At 41.8% G+C, this 22,562-nt stretch overlaps 1 protein-coding gene across 2 annotated transcripts in view; it reads left to right on the forward strand.

Annotated features, from left to right (window-relative positions):
• LOC124721104 (serine-rich adhesin for platelets-like) overlaps window positions 1-22,562 on the forward strand; it is a 481,067-nt gene that overhangs the window by 169,303 nt on the left and 289,202 nt on the right. For both annotated transcript variants that reach the window (XM_047245921.1, XM_047245922.1), the window contains exon 2: window positions 16,634-16,691. In XM_047245921.1, coding sequence (XP_047101877.1) covers window positions 16,634-16,691 — 58 coding nt within the window. The remainder of the gene's footprint in view (window positions 1-16,633; window positions 16,692-22,562) is intronic.

The following is a 22,562-nucleotide window of genomic DNA, read 5'->3' on the forward strand; positions in this document are numbered from 1 at the left end:
GAAGATGAAGAAGTGCCCATAGCTCTAAAGGTATGCATTTAAGAGCACATGTTTACTCAACATTTTTTTCTTGTTTCGGTCCATACTATCACGTCCCAAAATATGGAAACCAAAGAGCTTGCAGTAGAAGAGATTTGTTTCACAGCATCGAAGATCAAGAATTGCTCATAGTCCTTAAGGTAAGCGTTTTAGAGTTCATGTTCACTTGACTCTTTTATTTCGAATGATCGTTCCTGTTATATCCATGAATATTGACCATCAGTTTTGAAACGCCCTGTATTTCAAGAACCAGCAATACGCTACAATCCTGTACGCCTCGCTGCCATAGGTCCCGACAAGATAAGGTTATACTCATTTCAGCGGGCACACAGGAATTTAGGGCATCACTCATCCCGCGCTCAGTGTATGAATGGAACGAAAGAAGGCGTAATAAAGTGCACAAATGGAAGCACTCTCTGTACTCTGGCTTGCAGGGTACAGGTCTACATATAGATCCGTAACCGAGCTTGTGCTTCGTCTGTTATGAGCTAGTCGTCTATTGGACATCAAAACTAATTCCTTCTTTCTTTCTATTGTTCAATATGATTTGTCAACAGTCGAGCCCCGATAGTAGCTCTAGTGAAGAAATACGTTTCTGTCGAGCTCTCGGCCACCTTGCAGTTGCTAAGTGGCAGGAAGGAAGCTGGGGATGGCGCTCCCACGTGTTGGCCTACTTGTAAGAAAGTGTGGGAACGACGCCGCCAGAACGCTGCGGGTTGTTGTTTCTAACGCACGTCGTTACATGTTCCTTTTGTGGCGCTTGTACCTAGGTATGGATATAAACATCAATTGGTTAAACTGGACTATTAAGTGATCTTTTTTAAAAAGGTTGAAAACAAACTACGTTTTTGTTCTACCGGGTGATCAAAAAGTCAGTATAAATTTGAAAACTTAATAAACCACGGAATAATGTAGATAGAGAGGTAAAAATTGACACACATGCTTGGAATGACATGGGGTTTTATTAGAACAAAAAAAAAAACAAAGTTCACAAAATTTCCGACAGATGGCGTTGGACAGCAAAACGTCAGTGACTGCGCATGACAATCGTGTATAAAAGGAGATGTAATGAGAGAGAGAATCAGATGCGCCAGCAGTCGCAGCATGTTGACGTTACCTGAAAAGGCGCTTTTAGTGAAGCTGTATTATCAGAATGGGGAATGTGCTAGTTCAGCATTACGATCCAATCGCCATTGGAAGGGGATTCGAACGTTGTCCGTTGACAAATGCTGCTGTGGCGAGAATGATTTCGAAGTTCGAAGCCACGAGTTGTTTAGACGATAGACCCCGTAGTGCCCGACCGAGCACAAGGCGTAATGCTGCTGAGACAGTTCAGGAAGAAATGGAGACTGTAGCGGGTTCGTCTATGCACGGGGAAGTCAGCGCTCGTGCAGTCGCACGTCGCACCGGCATTCTATACACTACTGTTTGGTTGGCACTTAGGCGTACCCTCCGATGCTATCCGTACAAAATCCATCGGCATCATGAACTGTTAGCTGGCGATTTAGTGAAGCGGAGGCATTTGCGGTGTTTCAAAAGATGGCGGAAGATGACGATTGGTTGAGTAACGTGTTGTGGACCGACGAAGCTTATTTCACGCTCCGAGGGCCTGTCAACGCCCACAACTGCAGAATTTGGGCTACCGAAAATCCTAGAATTGTCGTGGAAACTCCACTGCACGACGAGAAAGTCACGGTATGGGTTGGATTTACCACTTCTACCGTTATAGGGGCTTTTTTCTTCGAGGAAATGCATGATTCTGGTTTTGTAACTGCTACCGTGACGGGTGAGAGGTGCGCCGATATGTTACAGAATCGCATCATCCCCAGCCTGGCTGATAAACACCTGCTGGAACGTACGATGTTTATGCAGGATGGCGCTCCACCCCATATTGCTAGTCGCGTGAAAGATCTCTTGCGCGCGTCGTTTGGTGATGATCGTGTGCTCAGCCGCCACTTTCGTCATGCTTGGCCTCCCAGGTCCCCAGGCATCAGTCCGTGCGATTATTGGCTTTGGGGTTACCTGAAGTCGCAAGTGTATCGTGATCGACTGACATCTCTAGGGATGCTGAAAGACAACATCCGACGCCAATGCCTCACCATAACTCGGGACATGCTTTACAGTGCTGTTCACAACGTTATTCCTCGACTACAGCTATTGTTGAGGAATGATGGTGGACATATTGAGCATTTTCTGTAAAGAACATCATCTTTGCTTTGTCTTACTTTGTTATGCTAATAATTGCTATTCTGATCAGATGAACTTTTGTATTCTTTTGGTTCTAATAAAACCCCATGCCATTCCAAGCATGTGTGTCAATTTGTACCTCTCTATCTACATTATTCCTTGATTTATTCAGTCTTCAAATTTATACTGACTTTTTGGTCACCCGGTACTAGTATTTGTTAATTTCGAACCAGTTGAGCAATCGTTAGGAAACAACTGATAACATCCGCGAAAGACAATAATGTGGGGGAAACCAAACATTACAAACAAAAATACTGTGACTAACACATCTGGACACAATATTAGGTGAGATATGTGAAAAATCAAGCGTCGCTCGTAATGCACCAAACACGATGAATTACAATTTACAAGATGGATAGTACATTACAAACAAAAATACTGTGACTAACACATCTGGACACAATATTAGGTGAGATATGTGAAAAATCAAGCGTCGCTCGTAATGCACCAAACACGATGAATTACAATTTACAAGATGGATAGTATGACAACGACAACACACGATATTAAAAAAATATACGAATTGTGTAAGTCTGTGAGGAGAAACAAAGTACAGTATAACAATTATATTGTAGTACAAATTTGTGGAGATGAGTGTGATAAGTGGGACTGAGGTCAGCGAGTCTGTTGCTGTTTATTGAGCAAGTCAATCATGTAAAGATTTTTAAAACACTTTTGGAGACGAAATAAAATTTCAGCTCGATATAAAAACACTACAGGCCATTAAAATTGCTACACCGCGAAGATGACGTGCTACAGACGCGAAATTTAACTGACAAGAAGATGATGCTGTGATATGCAAACGATTAGCTTTTCAGAGCATTCACACAAGGTTGGCGCCGGTGGCGACACCTACAAAGTGCTGACATGAGGAAAGTTTCAAACAGATTTCTCATGCACAAACAGCAGTTGACCGGCGTTGCCTGGTGAAACATTGTTTTGATGCCTCGTGTAAGGAGGAGAAATTCGTACCATCACGTTTCCCACTTTGATAAAGGTCGGATTGTAGCCTATCGCGATTGTGGTTTATCGTATCGCGACATTGCTGCTCGCGTTGGTCGAGATCCGATGACTGTTAGCAGAATATGGAATCGGTGGGTTCAGGAGGGTAATACGGAACGCCGTGCTGGATCCCAACAGCCTCGCATCACTAGCAGTCTAGATGACATGCATCTTATCCGCATGGCTGTAACTGATCGTGCAGCCACGTCTCGATCCCTAAGTCAACAGATGGGGACGTTTGCAAGACAACAACCATCTGCACGAACAGTTCGACGACGTTTGCAGCAGCATGGACTATCAGCTGGGAGACCATGGCTGACGTTACCCTTGACGCTGCATCACAGACAGGTGCGCCTGCGATGGTGTACTCAACGACTAACCTGGGTGCACGAATGTTAAAACGTCATTTTTTCGGATGAATCCATGTTCTGTCTACAGAATCGTGATGGTCGCATCCGTGTTTCGCGACATCGCGGTGAACGCACATACTGGCGTATCACCCGGCGTGATGGTATGGGGTGCCATTGGTTACACGTCTCGATCACCTCTTGTTCGCATTGACGGCACTTTGAACAGTGGACGTTACATTTCAGATGTGTTACGACCCGTGGCTCTACCCCTCATTCGATTCCTGTGAAACCCTACGTTTCAGCGAGATAATGCACGACCGCATGTTGCAGGTCCTGTACGGGTCTTTCTGGATACAGAAAATGTTATACTGCTACTCTGGCCATCACATTCTCCAGTTCTCTCACCAATTGAAGACGTCTGGTCAATGGTGGCCGAGCAACTGGCTCGTCACAATACACCAGTCACTACTCTCGATGAACTGTGGTATCGTGTTGAAGCTGCATGGGAAGCTGTACCGCTGTACCTGTACACGCCATCCAAGCACTGTTTGACTCAATGCTCAGGCGTATCAAGGCCGTTATTACACCTAGAGGTGGTTGTTCTGGGTACTGATTTCTCAGGATCTATGCACCCAAATTGCGTGAAGATGTAATCACATGTCAGTTCTAGTATAATATATTTGTCCAATGAATACCCGTTTATGAACTGCATTTTTTCTTTGTGTAGCAATTTTAATGGCCAGTAGTGTAACAGAATGGTTCAAATGGCTCTGAGCACTATGGGACTTAACTTCTAAGGTCATCAGTCCCCTAGAACTTAGAACTACTTAAACCTAATTTACCTAAGGACATCTCACACATCCATGCCCGAGGCCGGATTCGAACCTGTGACCGTAGCGTTTGCGCGGTTCCAGACTGAAGCGCTTAGAACCGCAGGGCCACACCGGCCGGCTAGTATAACAGATCTCTGTAAGTACGGATAAGCGCAAGATAATGTCTATAGTAAAGAGGATGAATCTGGCAGTATGCCATGACAAGACTAGTAGTGAATATCGTAAAAGTATTTGGTGGGAACATGATATGAAACGAGATGAACACGCAAAACAGGTATTATGGAAGGCGAGCGGAAGACGTGCATTTGCTGAACGGCTTGTGGGAAAGTGCAGTGAATCTGTAAAAGAAATTACAAACAAGATGCTGCTGTGACCAGTTCTAGAGTGTTGTTAGACATCGAACGAGGATCACAACAGCACGGTGTAGCCCATGTGGCATTGCAACAAAAATGCTCTTAGAACTTAAATAAGATTCTTTGGAATAAAGACGACCAAGAGCTCCTCAAATTTTTGTTAGGTAAATGTAGAGAAAGAATATTCGAGGGAGATATTGCCACCATTCCGCATATCATGAGAGAGATGAGGTCACATATAAAAGTTATTTCTCCGTCGTTCAATGCGCGAATGAATTAAGAATGAAAATCGATACTATTCGTACGATGTACACGCCGCCACAGTGGATTTCGGAATCTATATGTGGAAACAGAATGCTGATGAATAATTAGCGCTTAATGAGTAGGGGCCATGGGAACGCATAATGTTCCCAACGACCCACCGGCTGCGTGTCTCATTTACGATTTCTATTCTGCCTTATTCTATCCGGCCCTGCCAGCCCCAAAATGTTCGGTTTCAAATTACATCAGCATACGAGATTTCTGGAAATTTCCGTCGAAGTACCTAATAATTATAATAAAGCATGGAGACGTTTATTGAAAAGCCCACACTTATCAGAGTGAAAGCTGACATTCTTAATTCGTCGCTACTTAGCATCAACAAAAATTGTTAACAAATCTACGTAGTGGAATGCAAGTACTACTGGTGACGTAATGCCACAACTAAGTATAATGGAAATGTAAGGAAAAAGAACGTTAATACTAATCTGTGAAACAAATGACAGGAGGATATTAAAAAATCTGGTAACAGATGAAGTGGTGCGAAACAGTAGACTTAAATCGTGTGGTTAAGTGATGTTTTAGGTTGACGGCGTCCCACATAGGAGAAGTCTGAATTCAAAAGTGTAGAAGAGAAAAACGGATAAATAAAAACTGAGATGGATAAAACTGGTGCTTTTTATTTTTGTGAGAGAGCCGTGGTAAACATGGCTATTAGTTTAACGATGAGCATCAAATAGAGTACTGGGTGGTAAAAGAACTGAAACAAAATAAGTCTTTAAAAGTGGAATGATAAAAACGATAGTACTCTCATATCTGTTTTAGAATTACTTTGTGCGAGACGTACTGGAAATAGTGTCTGTACAGCCTACCACGCAGGAATTAACAAATACAAACAAACCGTAACCCGACACCAAGGAATTAATGGCATTTAGCTGCTGTTGTTGTTGTTGTGGTCTTCAGTCCTGAGACTGGTTTGATGCAGCTCTCCATGCTACTCTATCCTGTGCAAGCTTCTTCATCTCCCAGTACTTACTGCAACCTACATCCTTCTGGATCTGCTTAGTGTATTCATTTCTTGGTCTCCCTATACGATTTTTACCCTCCACGCTGCTCTCCAGTACTAAATTGGTGATCCCTTGCTGCCTCAGAACATGTCCTACCAACCGATCCCTTCTTCTAGTCACGTTGTGCCACTAATTTCTCTTCTCCCCAATTCTATTCAATACCTCCTCATTAGTTATGTCATCTACCCATCTAATCTTCAGCATTCTTCTGTAGCACCTCATTTCGAAAGCTTCTATTCTCTTCTTGTCCAAACTATTTATCGTCCATCTTTAACTTCCATACATGGCTACACTCGATACTTTCAGAAACGACGTCCTGAAACTTAAATCTATACTCGTTGTTAACAAATTTCTCTTTTTCAGAAACGCTTACCTTGCCATTGCCAGTCTACATTTTATATCCTCTCTACTTCGACCATCATCAGTTATATTGCTCCCCAAATACCCAAACTTTCCTGCTACTTTAAGTGTCTCATTTCCTAATCTAATTCCCTCAGCATCACCCGACTTAATTCGACTACATTCCATTATCCTCGTTTTGCTTTTGTTGATGTTCATCTTATATCCTCCTTTCAAGACACTGTCCATTCCGTTCAGCTGCTCCTCCAAGTCGTTTGCTGTCTCTGACAGAATAACAATGTCATCGGCGAACCTCAAAGTTTTAATTTCTTCACCATGGATTTTAATTCCTACCCCGGATTTTTCTTTCGTTTCCTTTACTGCTTGCTCAATATACAGATTGAATAACATCGGGGAGAGGCTGCAACCCTGTCTCACTCCCTTCCCAACCACTGCTTCCCTTTCATGTCCCTCGACTCTTATGAGTGCCTTCTGGTTTCTGTACAAATTGTAAATAGTCTTTCGCTCCCTGTATTTTACCCCTGTCACCTTCAGAATTTGAAAGAGAATATTCCAGTCAACATTGTCAAAATCTTTCTCTAAGTCTACAAATGCTAGAAAGGTAGGTTTGCCTTTCCTTAATCTATCTTCTAAGATAAGTCGTAGGGTCAGTATTGCTTCACATGTTCCAACATTTCTACCGAATCCCAACTGATCTTCACCGAGGTCGGCTTCTACCAGTTTTTCCATTCGTCTGTAAAGAATTCGTGTTAGTATTAAAGACGGAAAATTGTAATCGAGATCAGTTTTAAGAAAACATTTCTCGTTGACTTCAGAAATGAGGAACTGTGCCAGTGTTAACAATCAGGCTATTTTTACGACGGATATGTCGTCACCGTGGCCAAAATAAAGTTCCCTGTTGCATGTCAGCCGGTTGTGTCACACTACGGACAGTGTTTGCAGCCAATGTAGGCAATCAGTTCAAGGGCACTCTCTGCACCCAGCTTGCGCCAGCTCATACACGTTTACCGGCGTGACTCGTCTTAGTCCAAAACACTTATATTAATTTACTGAGATACCGTCTTTCTCCCCTTGAATATTTGTACAGCTACTCGATTACTTTGTAATTCACACTTACGTGTTTGACAGAGGGTTCTTGGAACCCATTCATACAATTTCTCTGCCGTCCCACTATCAAACAGCATGTGTAAAAATGAAAAACCGAATTTTTCTGTGAGGGTACTGATTTTTCTTATTTTATTACGGTTATCATTTCTCCTTATGTAATGGGAGTCAACAAGGTATTTTCGGATTCGGAGGAGAAATATAGTGATTAAAATTTTGTGAAAAGATAGTGCCGCAATGAATAACGCCTTTGTTTCAATGATTGTCTCTGTTATATCCTAGCCAGCAATGCCACCCGAGCCCGCTGCCAAAAGGTTGGCAGCATCAAAGTCCGGACGCCGTCCGCATAAGCAGCGCCAGCGAGACAGGAAATCGCCGCAAGTCTGCGCGCGCCACCGCTGGCTTCTGGGTTCTTAAGCGCTGGAGTCGCGAGCGCTAGGACAGTTCTGTATTCGCCGTTCAGTTGTATACTCGCCACCGACTTGTGTACTTGCTAGTCAGTTGTGTGTTCATCGCAGCAGAGTTGATGTTTGTCGTCAGCCGACGCTGACCTAGCCGCTCCGACTCGAACTAGACAGATTTCTGTAGACACGGAGTTCACCACTGTGTTTCTGTATCTTCGTTAATAAAGATAAGTACCGACTTTTATTTAATCAGAGTGTTTGGGTTTTCATCTTTCTGTTCACTGTTCCAGCGGACCGGTCGGCCCGCCATTAAAAGTGTGGCGGTGACTTCGTAAGCCGTTTCTACAGCGAATTGTTTGTCGCTACGAACGCCGCCACAAAAGTCTCCACAACCCGCTTACCATACCCGTGATTCTTTCTCCTTTATTTCGAGATAATACAAAACGAACTGCCCTTCTTTGAAATTTTTCGATGTCTTCCGTGAAACCTATCCATTAAGGATCCCATATTCCAGAAATGCACGGACAGGGGTAGCTGCTGTAATAAAGCGTTTGCAAATACAGCAGCCAGTGAAATACAATGTACGTGGATACATGTCATTTAAGGAGTTCTTTGTCATTTCATATTTTTTATGCATTTAACGGAATGTAGTCTCTGTACGGTGACATTCAAACCGAAGTTACTCAGGGTGACCTACTCTTGGTGATAGAAAATCGTTCTGGATATTGTTCGTTTATTTCTGTTTTCTTTGTCTGTAGTGCATGACGACCGAAGCAACATGAGGCCCGTCACATGCTTTTATAGGAAGGTTGCAACGGCAGACGTGCAGGAAGACACGAAAATAGTCCTTGATTGGTACAAGAACTGGCAGTTGCTCCAGAACGTATATAAATGTAACGTACTGCACACGTGGTGGCAAATCACTGGAAACAGTAAGTATTGTGAAATAAGCAAGGAATGACCGTCCAGGGTGAAATGATAACATAAAACAAATTGAAGGAAAAGCAGCTGCCAGGAAGAAATGCACTGGAAAATCTCAATGAAATATACACTACTGGTCATTAAAAATGACACACGACGAAGATGACGTGCTACAGACGCGAAATTTAACCGACAGGAAGAAGATGCTGTGATATGCAAATGATTAGCTTTTCAGGGCATACACACAAGGTCGGCGCCGATGGCGACACCTACAACGTGCTGACATGAGGAAAGTTTCCAACCGATTTCTCATACACAAACAGCAGTTGGCCGGCGTTGCTTGGTGAAGCGTTGTTGTGATGCCTCGTGTAAGGAGGAGAAATGCGTACCATTACGTTTCCGACTTTGATAAAGGTCGCATGTAGCCCATCGCGATTGCGGTTTATCGTATCGCGACATTGCTGCCCACGTTAGTCGAGATCCAATGACTGTTAGCAGAATATAGACTCGGTGGGTTCAGGAGGGTAATACGGAACGCCGTGCTGGATCCCAACGGCCTCGTATCACTAGCAGTCGAGATGACAGGCATCTTATCCGCATGGCTGTAACGGATCGTGCAGCCACGTCTCGATTCCTGAGTCAACAGATGGGGACGATTGCAAGACAATAACCATCTGCACGAACAGTTCGACGTTTGCAGCAGCATGGAGTATCAGCTCGGAGGCCATGGCTGCGGTTACCCTTGATGCTGCATCACAGACAGGAGCGCCTGCGATGGTGTACTCAACGACGAACCTGGAGGCAAAAATGGCTAAACGTCATTTTTTCGGATGAATCCAGGTTCTGTTTACAGCATCCTGATGGTCGCATCCGTGTTTGGCGACATCGCGGTGAACGCACATTGGAAGCGTGTATTCGTCATCGTCATACTGGCGTATCACCCGTCGTGATGGCTTGGGGTGCCATTTGTTACACGTCTCTGTCACCTCTTGTTCGCATTGACGGCACTTTGAGCAGTGGACGTTACATTTCAGATGTGTTGCGCCCCGTGGCTCTACCCTTCATTCGATCCCTACTAAACCCTACATTTCAGCGAGATAATGCACGACCGCATGTTGCAGATCCTGTACGGGCCTTTCTGGATACAGAAAATGTTCGACTGTTGACCTGGCCAGCACATTCTCCAGATCTCTCTCCAATTGAAAACGTCTGGTCAATGGTGACTGAGCAACTGGCTCGTCACAATACGCCAGTCACTACTCTTGATGAACTGTGGTATCGTGTTGAAGCTGCATGGGCAGCTGTACCTGTACACGCCATCCAAGCTCTGTTTGACTCAATGCCCAGGCGTATCAAGGCCGTTATTACGGCCTGAGGTGGTTGTTCTGGGTACTGATTTCTCAGGACCTATGCACCCAAATTGCGTGAAAATGTAATGACATGTCAGTTCTAGTATGATATATCTGTTCAATGAATATCCATTTATCATCTGCATTTCTTCTTGGTGTAGCAATTTTAATGGCCAGTAGTGTAATTAATCTACTATAGAAGTGCCTTACAAAACACACGTTCAAAGTGTTCTTGAGTACTGCTCGTCAGTCAGATTCCCTTTTCAGGACAAGATGCAACGTAATGCGGCGCGTTTCGTCACAAGATCATTTAGTTAGCTCCTCAACAAAGTTGGCAGATCTTACGAGAGGGGCGTTGTGCATCACGTAGACGTTTATTGTTGAAATCCAGAGACAATACGTTCCAGGAAGAGTCAGTCAACATACAACTTCCCACTGCATAGTCTCACGATATGACGACGACGAGATAGGGTGACAGCAGCTGATGCTGAGGATTGCCGCCTGTTGTTCTGTCCACCCGAGGGAAAAGATAGTGCTGGGGATGTTGAGCATCCCTGTACTCTTATCTTGTCTGTACTGTTTTCGTGCACGTTTGACTTCCCACATGGGGCTATACTACAGACAAATATTTTCAAAAAATTGCTTTCGCCGTCATTACTTATTTTGCAGCCGAATAGCAAAACTCGCCTACTACTTTCAGTGTCTCATTTCGTAATCTTAATTCCCACTGCGTTGCCTGATGTAATTCGACTGCCTTCCATTTCACTTGTTTTTCTTTTGTTCATGTTCGTGATATAATCTGTTGTGGATTGGCAAGAGAGCCAACCCACTATGAGAGGAAGCCGAAAGGCACGCGTTTTAGCTCACGCAGGCTGGCGTGAGGTCTGGAACAGGACAAGGAAGTTAGACTTTAGCAAAAAAAGGACGTAGCTGTTGGAATACTTAACTTTAATCCGTAAATGGTGAACATCGCTCTTGACGGTACATATTTTACAGCATCAATAGTAACAGGTAATGGCGCCTTGCTAGTTCGTAGCAAATGACGTAGCTGAAGGCTATGCTAACTATCGTCTCGGCAAATGAGAGCGTATTTTGTCAGTGAACCATCGCTAGCAAAGTCGGCTGTACAACTGGGGCGAGTGCTAGGAAGACTCTCTAGACCTGCCGTGTGGCGGCGCTCGGTCTGCAATCACTGATAGTGGCGACACGCGGGTCCGACGAATACTAACGGACCGCGGACGATTTAAAGGCTACCACCTAGCAAGTGTGGTGTCTGGCGGTGACACCACATAATCTCTTTTCAAGACGCTGTCTGTTGCATTTCACGGATCTTCCAAGTCCTTTGCACCTGTGGCCCTTCATCATACCTGCCTTCTGATGGTGCTATACTCGAGCAGAGAGCCCCAGCATTTTTATTGTGAAAAACAGACATCAGTTACTATGAAAGAATGGTTTGGTTCCAAGGCCGTGATCGGATGACCTAACTGATTAAGGCGGCTGCTCTCGATAAGGGCTCGAATCTCACACCCTCGCGCAAATTATATTGCGAGGCGTTATTTTTCACGAACAGATCGACTGTGACATCTAATGTACTTAGCAGAAAACATTTACCTACATCAGAAGCAAAATATTAATGATGAATTATTTCACATGTTTTTGCCGTATCGTTCTGCTGGACGTCTTACGGAGCAGTTGTGTTGTTATTCTCGACTACAACCGCATTCCTTACTGCCCACTCGCTTATCGTGGGCCGCATCGTCTGGACTCAACTTCCTGCATTCGCTTTTGAAGTAGTAGCAGAAGTCACGTGCGAGGAAAAATACTATACTCGTGACGTGTATGTTATCTGTCCTTGTCCGCTGATACTGTGCTCCGTTCTATACAGTTCCGAACTCCCGTTTGGAACTCGCAAAGCATCTAACCAGATTTGTAATTGGATTCAGAGCTTCAAGACAGAACTCAAAACGTCGTTCGTAACGGTACGAAATCGACAAAGGTAAACGTAATTCAGGGGTACCTTAAAGGGCCGTTACCCAGTAACCTATGTAATCGTGTGAAGCGAACTAATGTGGAATGACCACAAGAAAAACAGATGCCTGATTGACATTCATTGCGAAAATGATAAGGGAATGTAATTCATCCACGAAACAACTGACTTAAACAACACGCGACACACCGACTCTTACGTTTTATAAAATGGTTCAAATGGCTCTGAGCACTATGTGACTCAACTGCTGTGGTCATAAGTCCCCTAGAACTTGGAACTACTTAAACCTAACTAACCTAAGGACATCACACACATCCATGCCCGAGGCAGGATTCGAACCTGCGACCGTAGCGGTCGTGCGGTTCCAGATTGTAGCGCCTTTAACCGCTCGGCCACTCCGGCTGGCTCTTACGCTTTATATTCAAAAATTTTCTTCACAATTATATAAAAACTTAGACAATTAGATGACAATAATTATATAACGAGTTTCGGTTCATAAACTCAATCATCTTCAGATCTGAAAATTTTGAGGCTTCTTTACTGTTATTGCAAATTCAGATTCCGTTATAGTATTCTAATTGTAGGCCGATAAGCGACAACTACAAATTTCTGTTTTCTGTGAAAGCCGATTGCGAAGAAGAAAACAAAACAGCATATTGTTGTGTATACAATTTTCGTTTTTATGAAATTTGTATCAGAGAAACAGTTTGTTTAATGGTTTAAATGCCTGCTATCGTTAAGTCAACCACTGCGAGAAAGAAAACAGAACCGTACATTTTCTCAGCATAGAGGAGAACAGCATTTCCTTTCTTGCAGTCGGTTTTAACAGACAACCTGCACATTGTTGCTTACAAAATTATAGCCTTTGTCCATCTCATTGTTTATTAGAATGTTGTGTAAATATTTGAAGTAAATTAGTCAAGAACTTTATGAGATTTTTGCTAGCAACCTTTCCTCTTTATATGCATATTGCATATGTGACTATGTATTATTTGTATTAAAAAGTACACAGCATATGACCGTCCCAACGTTCATTACAGTAACGTGTAAAAATTTGAAGAAATTCGGTCAAAAACTTTTTGATAACAACTTTTGCCCATATACATTTGTGTATATATTTTTATATATCGATATATATCAAGAAAATACGTTCATTAGAATATCTTGTAAAAATTGGGAATATTCGGTCAAAAACTTTTCGGATTTTTGGAAATATTTCCCCTTCTTACATTAAATGTGTATTTCTATGTGTTCAGAAACAGTCTGGGGAGCTCTGAAAAGCTAATCATTTGCATATCCCAGCATCTTCTTCCTGTCGGTTAAATTTAGCGTCTGTAGCTCGTCATCTTCGTGGTGTGGCAATTTTAATGGCCAGTAGTGTAAATTACGTTGGTGGGTGGTAGAACAGAACTACAACGTCAGTCCTTGTAATGGATGCTTTTTGTTGTATCCTAATAGCTGCCGTCATATCGGAATTTCCTGATACCTAGCAAGGTTACATGCTGCTTTTATTATTCCTTAAGCCACTGTGCGGCAGTGACACCTACTGACTTATTGAACGGAATACAGGTACACTACTGCACACGCTACGACGATGCACTGTTCTTGTCACTCACGATGCGGCGTCTGTTGTTCTTTAATGTCATTCATGAATGACTCTGCTTGATAAGCGGATATGCTACTGTACGGACTATATGACCCTTTTTACAGATAACACTTTTACTCTGCATCGCACCGTTTGGTGATGACAGTTCAGTATCAGCGATAATGTGCTGCGAATACATAGAAAGAAAGATTCTTTATCATTTAGCTACAATTTACCAGGTCAGCAATTGGAAGCAGTTAGTTCCATAAATTATCTGGGAGTAGGCATTAGGAGTGATTTAAAATGGAATGACCATATAAAATTAATCGTCGGTAAAGTAGATGCCAGACTGAGATTCATTGGAAGAATCCTAAGGAATTGCAGTCCGAAAACAAAGGAAGTAGGTTACAGTACACTTCTTCGCCCCCTGTTTGAATACTGCTCACCGGTATGGGATCCGTACCAGATAGGGTTGATAGAAGAGATAGAGAAGATCCAACGGTGAGCAGCGCGCTTCGTTACAGGATCATTTAGCAATCGCGAAAGCGTTACGGAGATGATAGATAAACTCCAGTGGAAGACTCTGCAAGAGAGACGCTCAGTAGCTCGGTACGGGATTTTGTTGACGTTTCGAGAACATACCTTCACCGAGGAGTCAAAAAAAAAAAAAAATGGTTCAAATGGCTGTGAGCACTATGGGACTTAACTTCTGAGGTCATCAGTCCCCTAGAACTTAGAACTACTTAAACCTAACTAACCTAAGGACATCACACACATCCATGTCCGAGGCAGGATTCGAAACTGCGACCGTAGCGGTCGCGCGGTTCCAGACTGTAGCGCCTACAACCGCTCGGCCACTTCGGCCGGCTACCGAGGAGTCAAGCAGTATATTCCTCCCTCCTACGTATATCTCGCGAAGAGACCATGAGGATAAAATCAGAGAGATTCGAGCGCACACAGAGGCATACCGACAATCTTTCTTTCCACGAACAATACGAGACTGGAATAGAAGGGAGAATCGATAGAGGTACTCAAGGTACCCTCTACAACACACACCGTCAGGTGGCTTGCGGAGTATGGATGTAGATGTAGATAAGCCATAAAGTACACAGAATCATCATCGTCGCACTGCTAGAACGACATGCGAGATTTTTCGCCTGATTTTACTTGCACACAGATTATAGAATGAACCGTCTAAAGCTGAATATTTCAATTACATTGCATCCGACTCCGAAGTAAGCCATCCCTCGCCTCCATTGCATCTGCTGTCTATGGAGGCCCCAAGTCGACTCACTTCAAGATCAGTTCCATTATGCGTTTTAATTGCTCTTCGTATATCTTTGCAAACTTTCGTGGATGATCGGGTTACAATGCAATCCCCACTTTTTACCACAAAATTGTATTTATTATTGATATCCGTAGCACTGTGGCTTCTTTTTATTAATACTGAGACATTCCCTGGATCCTGATTTCTTAACGGTGAACTGCTTTTAATATTAATAGATTCATGTAGTTACCTGTTTGGCATCTGCAGCGACTGCACCATTATGACCAGTGCGTCCTTCCGTTAACGTACTTACACACCCCTTGCAGCTGCCACTACAGCAGTTACTGTCTGCTCTCCTAGGAAGACATATGCATCCCCAGCTTGTCATAAATGCGGCTTTTGAAATGACTCACCAGTTGTTCTGAAGGTGACTTGACCCAACACAAAAACCTGCATTAAAATTTTTCTATCGAAAAGTGTTGGTGCAGACGGAAACGTCGAGACATACATCTCGGTTTTTTTTTTTTTTTTTTTTAATGAGGTCTGTTTTAGCCATTGCAGCTGAGGTACTTCTCTTGGTAGTAAAGTAGGAAGTAAGTGCTTACAAATGTTTCACTTCCACCCATCCTCAAAATTTTACCCTTCTGCATTAATACACTGCTGGAGTTTAATTTTTCACTAAATTCAGATTCTACATTATTATATTTATTTTCAGTACCACATTCTAACTTTTAACTAAGTCCTGAAGTTGGTTACTCTGTGTTGACTCAAGTCAGTGAACAGTTAGTTACATGATTACTTAACAAGCTAGATAACTCCTCTCTCAAATCTATTTTAAAATTCTCTACTTTAGTAGTTAAAACGTCAAATTCAGTCTTCGAATTTCCCATGCCTTCACTTAACTGACTTTATTCTTTACTTTGTTCATCTGTTCTAGCACTTAACAATCCCAAAGACTCATTCTGAACATCCAATTTATTATTTAATTGAGTGTTCACTGAATCTAATTTAGGACTGAGCATTTAGAGTTGTATTTAGTTCCTTTCTTATAGAGGTATTTAGAGCTGTGAATTCTTTACTTTGTGCATCTAATTTTTCACTTAAAGTCGCAATTTGAGCGTTTGACTCTGTTCTTTGGCTGTCTAATTTAAGACTTTAATTACATTTACTACCTCAGTCCAGTCTGGCATTTCTTTTGTCACTGTCATGGTTGCGATGTTTCCCCGGTTTTTTGTGTATTATCTGTTAAACTCATGCACATGCATACATTTTCTTTCCTAGTTTGTTAGGTGTGAAGTGACTTTTGTGTTACGCCGCATATTTACACTCATTCCACATCTCCGAAGACAACACTAGTGATGTACGAATGAGTAACTAGCAGATTGAAGCTGTGTGTCCGGCAGGGGATCGGCCTTGATTGTTTGTATACAGCATCAATCTGTCAGCTTCGGCTGTGTGAGTAAACATGCAAGACTTGAGAATGACGAGGTGTGCCTCCTTGTTCCAGATGCGGCAGTTACTTCGGCTGCTTGCAGTCCTCTGCCTCGCGCACGGCGTCTTCGCAGGTAAGGAATACATTCGCCTCACAGGATTACAGTCTTCCTGTTTGCAGGGCTGCATAAATTAATAGCAACACTCAGTTAATATTGAGTCAGGGCAGCTATTAGCGTATACTTTGCGTGCCCATTAGGGTGTCCTGTCAAAGGATTCGATCCGGATCTGAATCTGGAGACTGTATCCTCTGTTTCATCGTCTCAGCTGCTCAGGTATCCTCACTTCTTTATCAGGACCTTGCAGCTTCTTCTTGAGAGTCCTTCCTGTTGTTCTGAAAGCTGTATGTCATTGGAGGATCATATTGCGACTTGGAGCCTTGCGAATAATATCGTAACGAAATATCTGCTGCATTGTATAAAGTTCCACCCTTCTACTAAATGTTCATGGATATACAGAAGTTAAATGTACTACGTTCAACTGACTACTTCCAGCTCTGTTAATGTTCTTGTAATTTAGTAAGGTTGTTACAATATATTGGTACAATATATTGTCTAGGGAGCCTTCTTTGGTCATGTACAAGCTTTCCAAAATTATGGGTCCAAGATGTTTCAATGACAAGTCGCTTTTTAACTTTTATCGCCATATCAATTTAATTTTTCATTCTCGACACATTTTCTACAATAACAATTGTTAAGTAAATACATTGTGCAATATTTCTACACAAGACAAAGAACTCAATTTCTCAGTCAGTCACGTGGACCAATTTAAGTTACATGTAATAAAATGGAACACCTACAGCCGTACTTAAGATGTTATTTATTGTATGGCTAACAGTTTCGGTGCTTCAGTATACCATCTTCAGGCCTTAACTGACCCTGAGGGGGTTAACTCCAATGGCATACAAGATTCCTCAGTGGCCAACATCTATGAACTGGTTTTCACAGACTAACTGTAACAACGACGTTGTGTCTCCAACGATCAACTCAAATGGAAACACAACACCCTTGTTACAGGTGGTCTGCGGAAACCAGTTCATAGATGTTGGCCACTGAGGAATCGTGTGTACGATTGAAGTGAACCCCCTCAGTGTCAGTTAAGGCCTGAAGGGTGTACTGAAGCACCGAAACTGGTAGACATATAATAAATAACGTCGTAAGGACGGCTGTTGGCATTTTATTGCATAAGGGAACGGCCGAAGTCCCTCAAACCTCCAATCAGAAGGATAGACGTACATAAATCTCAATGGCTACTAAAATCATCCTCGTTTAATGTAGAAGCAACTCTGATGCTATCTGACTCTAATCTAAAGCAACTCTGACGCGCATGGCGCCAAAATTACTTTACATACTATGTACATAGCTTCCAGATCCTTCTAGAACCGGATGTAATCCAAATTAGTATTAACACGACTGTCTTAATTGAAACAAACATAATGCTTTCTACAAATGATTATTTATGTAAAGAATTTTTCACCTAAAGATCCATAACAAAGGTTGAAAATTTTTACAATATAAAAAATAGGAGCTTCCTGCAGTTGTATGCAGACGACTATAAAATCAAGAGTAAAATTATAAAGGACAACAGAAATTTTGTTTATATGAAAACTGAGGCATAATAATACTATCTTTACCGTAAAGTAATTCTTCTATCATTTAAGATGACAATTGTGATTAATAAGTTTTGTGTTTCAAGATCGATTTTCCGAAATGAATCGATATGAAAAATAAAAATCTGTTACTAAAAATGTGTTTTGGCGATTACATATATGCAAAAATATCTGCAGATGTGGACTATATAATTTAAGTATGTAAATTAACTCAAGTCTGGCCAAAATTTGTGTGGAATCGAACATTTCAATTGGTGCAGGAAAATTCTGAGGGGGCAAGATTAATTACAATATCCCTCTCACACAATATTGGTCAGAGAAGTGTACAATATTTTGTTGCTTTATGCATCACAATCAAAATTAGCTAATTCACAGAAAATTTTACCGAAAGTTGAAGGTTCTGGAAGCTTCCGACTAAAAAGTTTTTTTAGCATGTATGTCTAGCAAATTGACTATTAAAGAAATTTAAGTAATTCCTTTTCTTTCACTCACATGTGCACTGACAAATGGCACAAACGGAGTTTCATATAACAAGTAAACAACAATTTCAATTGAATGCGCATTTATTTAACTGATTTAAATGATTTTCTTGCGATTTGCAGATAAGACAGTAAAAAATAAGATTTATTAGATAAACAAAAAGTTACATTCACTCAGCTAGGATTTGCATCCCTTCCTAAGCATTAAAAGCTGTTCTCTATGACTAAAGAAGTAAAAATCTGCAAAATAGCAGTCCAGAGTTCAACATAACGTGGGCATCAGTAGTAAACATTAATGCACTATGAACATAATTTCTTTAATTTCAAATGATTTTCAAGTTTTGCTGTAGTATCTCTGTTGTAGATAATTAATATAAATTCATGTGAATACATTTCATAAAAGTTATTATACCCTTGTAGAATAAAGTTATGAAATAATTCTCAAGAATAACAAAGGTTATTCTTTTTAGGTAACTGTCTTAACTGGTCACATTTTAGCAAAACAGGCCATATATGGCATATATTTACCCTTCACACTCATTTTAACAAAAAATTATCCCCATTTTATTTTACACCGAACAGTCCACAACTTTCTAATTATGTGCAGTTTCTAATTACGGGCCTTTACAGTGTCAGACAGATTTGAAAATTTTCATAAAGTGTTAGTACTTTATAGTTATCAACAGTATACTCAGTACCTTATAAGGCATTTCCTATGTGATCATACAGTTGTTAATCAAGGTTCAAATATCAACAAACTAGACCCAGCTAAAGCTTCATAAACATAAATAATATAATCACAGACCACTGCTCATCATCATCATTTTATCTAGCTTTCCTGCAGTTATTTCTCAGAATCTTCTACAGAATACAGTCTTAAATAAAATGCAATGCATTACAAAACAGAGCACCAGTCAATTCTTACAAGGGAACCTCCCCATCGCAACCCACTCAGAATTAGTTATAAGTTGGCACAGTGGATAGGCCTTGAAAAACTGAACACAGATCAATAGAGAATACAGGAAGAAGTTGTGTGGAACTATGAAAAAAATAAGCAAAATATACAAACTGAGTAGTCCATGTGCAAGATAGGCAACATCAAGGAGCGTGTGTGCTCAGGAGCTCCGTGGTTCCGTGGTTAGCGTGAGCACCTGCGGAACGAGAGGTCCTTGGTTCAAGTCTTCCCTCGAATGAAAAGTTTACGTTCTTTATTTTCGCAAAGTTATGATCTGTCCGTTCGTTCATTGACGTCTCTGTTCACTGTAATAAGTTTAGTGTGTGTGTTTTTGCGACCGCACCGCGAAACCGTGCGATTAGTAGACGAAAGGACGTGCCTCTCCAATGGGAACCAAAAACATTTGATCGCAAAGTCATAGGTCAACCGATTCATCCACAGGAAAACACGTCTGATATATTCTATACGACACTGGTGATGGCATGTGCGTCACATGACAGGAATATGTTTCGATGTTTGTTTCGGTGTAGCGTCCCCATACTACGGCGCAGTTACCTCGCATCGGACGGACGGACGAACAGATAATAATTGTCTGAAAATAAAAAATTAAACTTTTCACTCGAGGGAAGACTTGAACCAAGGACCTCTCGTTCCGCAGCTGCTCACGCTAACCACGGGACCACGGTGCTCCTTAGCGCACGCGCTCCTTGATGTTGCCCATCTTGCATATGGACTACTCAGTTTGTATATTTTGCTTATTTTTTTCATAGTTCCACACAACTTCTTCCTGTTTTCTCGATTGATCTGTATTCAGTTTTTCAAGGCCTATCCACTGTGCCAACTTATAACTAAATCTGAGGGGGGTGCGATGGGGAGGTTTCCTTGTTAGCATTTAATTTCCGTAACATCTTCATCATCATCATCATCAACAACAACATCATAATCCTTACATATATCACAGAATAAACATTGTCTTGGTATCATACTTCACAATACCATTTTGTCATTTTCATTTCAACATAAACCCCATCAACATCTCAAAAAAATCTGACAAAACTTCATCATAATACCATCAATATACTTCAAATACACAAGTCAACAAAAGTCTGGAATAACATACAGTTTGCTACACTGATTTCTTATAGTGCACCTACTGAGGTTTGTACAATGTCTTATTAATAAAATAAACGTAATTCCTTGTGAAAAGACGAACGATTTGGTTGGTTACAGAAAAATCATTACAAAACTCAGAGTGGGCTCTTTCTTAAGTGTACATCTTGATAAACAAAAACAGTGAAAATCTTTATCTCATGATGATGATTATCAGTATTTAGTGCTGAGTATGTCCTCCCTACACACAGATGAGTTCCTCCACTCTGCAAGGCGTGCTCTGGATGAGATCATCAAGTTTATCTTGGTGCAAGAGGTCCCACTCCTCACAGGCAACTTCAGTGAGGTCCTGAAGATATTTAGGTGGATTTGGACGCTGTGCAATGGCCACCTTCACCAGGTCCCATGCATGCTCAATTTCATTCATATCTGGGGACTGTGCTGGCTAATGCATTCAGTTGGCGTTGCATTTTTGAAGACACCGAGACACGGACAGTGTGGTCTTGCATTATCATTGACTAGGATGAAATTGTCACTGAAGTCATTCTGTAGGATGTTAACAATCATTTGTAGGCCCTCTTGGAGGTATCAAAGACCAATCAAATTGCCGTAGGTGTGGATTAGAGGGGCCGCCGTTCCCTCATTATTGCTGCCCAGAAAATTACACTTCCACCTGCAAATCAATGGAATTTCTAAACGTATCGGCGTTTCTGGTGCCGTCTAGCGCATCTCCAAACCCTAAGATGTCTAGTGTCTGGTCACAAACCAGTATTAGTCTCTTCAGAAAAAATGACATTACTCCATTCTGCAAAGGTCCAACGTTGATGTCAAGAGCCCAGGTCCTTCGATTGCGTCGGCCCCATTGGTTCAGTGCAAAACTTTTCATTGGTCTTCTGGAATGAAGACCATCCTGATGCAATCTTCTACGCACTGTTTGGTCTGAGATACGAATCTCTGTTGCCCGGGATCTGTCAGTCCCAGTATTTCTGGCAGTTGGTGTTGGGCGCCTGTGAGCCGACCGTTGTCATACGAGGATGACCATTGCAATGTCTATCGTTCGCGTTTCCCATCTATCTGTACTTTCTCCATACCTTAGAGACACTTTGCGTGACATCTAACCAACCAGCAGCATCTTGCTGAGTATGACCTGCTGAAAATAAAGCCACAATCCTGACTCCATCACAGTGTTGTATGCCTCTACCTGGCATGTTAACTGCAGTGCTGAATACAAACTGAATGAAGCTGTTGGTACTGGGCTACTCGCAGTGTGCCACTGCGGCAGCGGTATGTTCACGTGACAGGGAAACGGCAACAAAACAGCGTCCAGTATATGGGCTCTAATTGGATAATGCATGAAATACCTACGTCAGTGAGACTTCTAGTTTCGGAGACTACATTTTATGATAGTACTGCAAACTTTTGTTCAGCAGTGTAGAATAACTGCTCTGCATTATAAACCTTCCATTTTATCCGTAATAGTACAACATGCGTTGTTGACAACTGTGATTACTAATTTTCATAGTTCAAGATCGGTGTTGCGGAATGAATCGATTTGAAAAGTAAAGTATATTACCAGAAAAATACTGTTTTGGCCATCAAATATAGGCAAAAATATCTTCTGATGAATATATAGTTTGAGTACGAAAATTCTGGCCAAAATTTATATGAAATCGAAAATTTCGATTGATATACGAAAATTCTGAGGAGGCCTAACATTAAACAGTTGGTAACAAAAAAGCCAGCTTCATATCTCCCATTAAACAGAAACAGTTTTTCAATTTACAGTGGAATC

The sequence above is a fragment of the Schistocerca piceifrons genome, chromosome X, assembly GCF_021461385.2.
Source record: "Schistocerca piceifrons isolate TAMUIC-IGC-003096 chromosome X, iqSchPice1.1, whole genome shotgun sequence".
In the NCBI taxonomy this organism is placed as follows: domain Eukaryota; kingdom Metazoa; phylum Arthropoda; class Insecta; order Orthoptera; family Acrididae; genus Schistocerca; species Schistocerca piceifrons.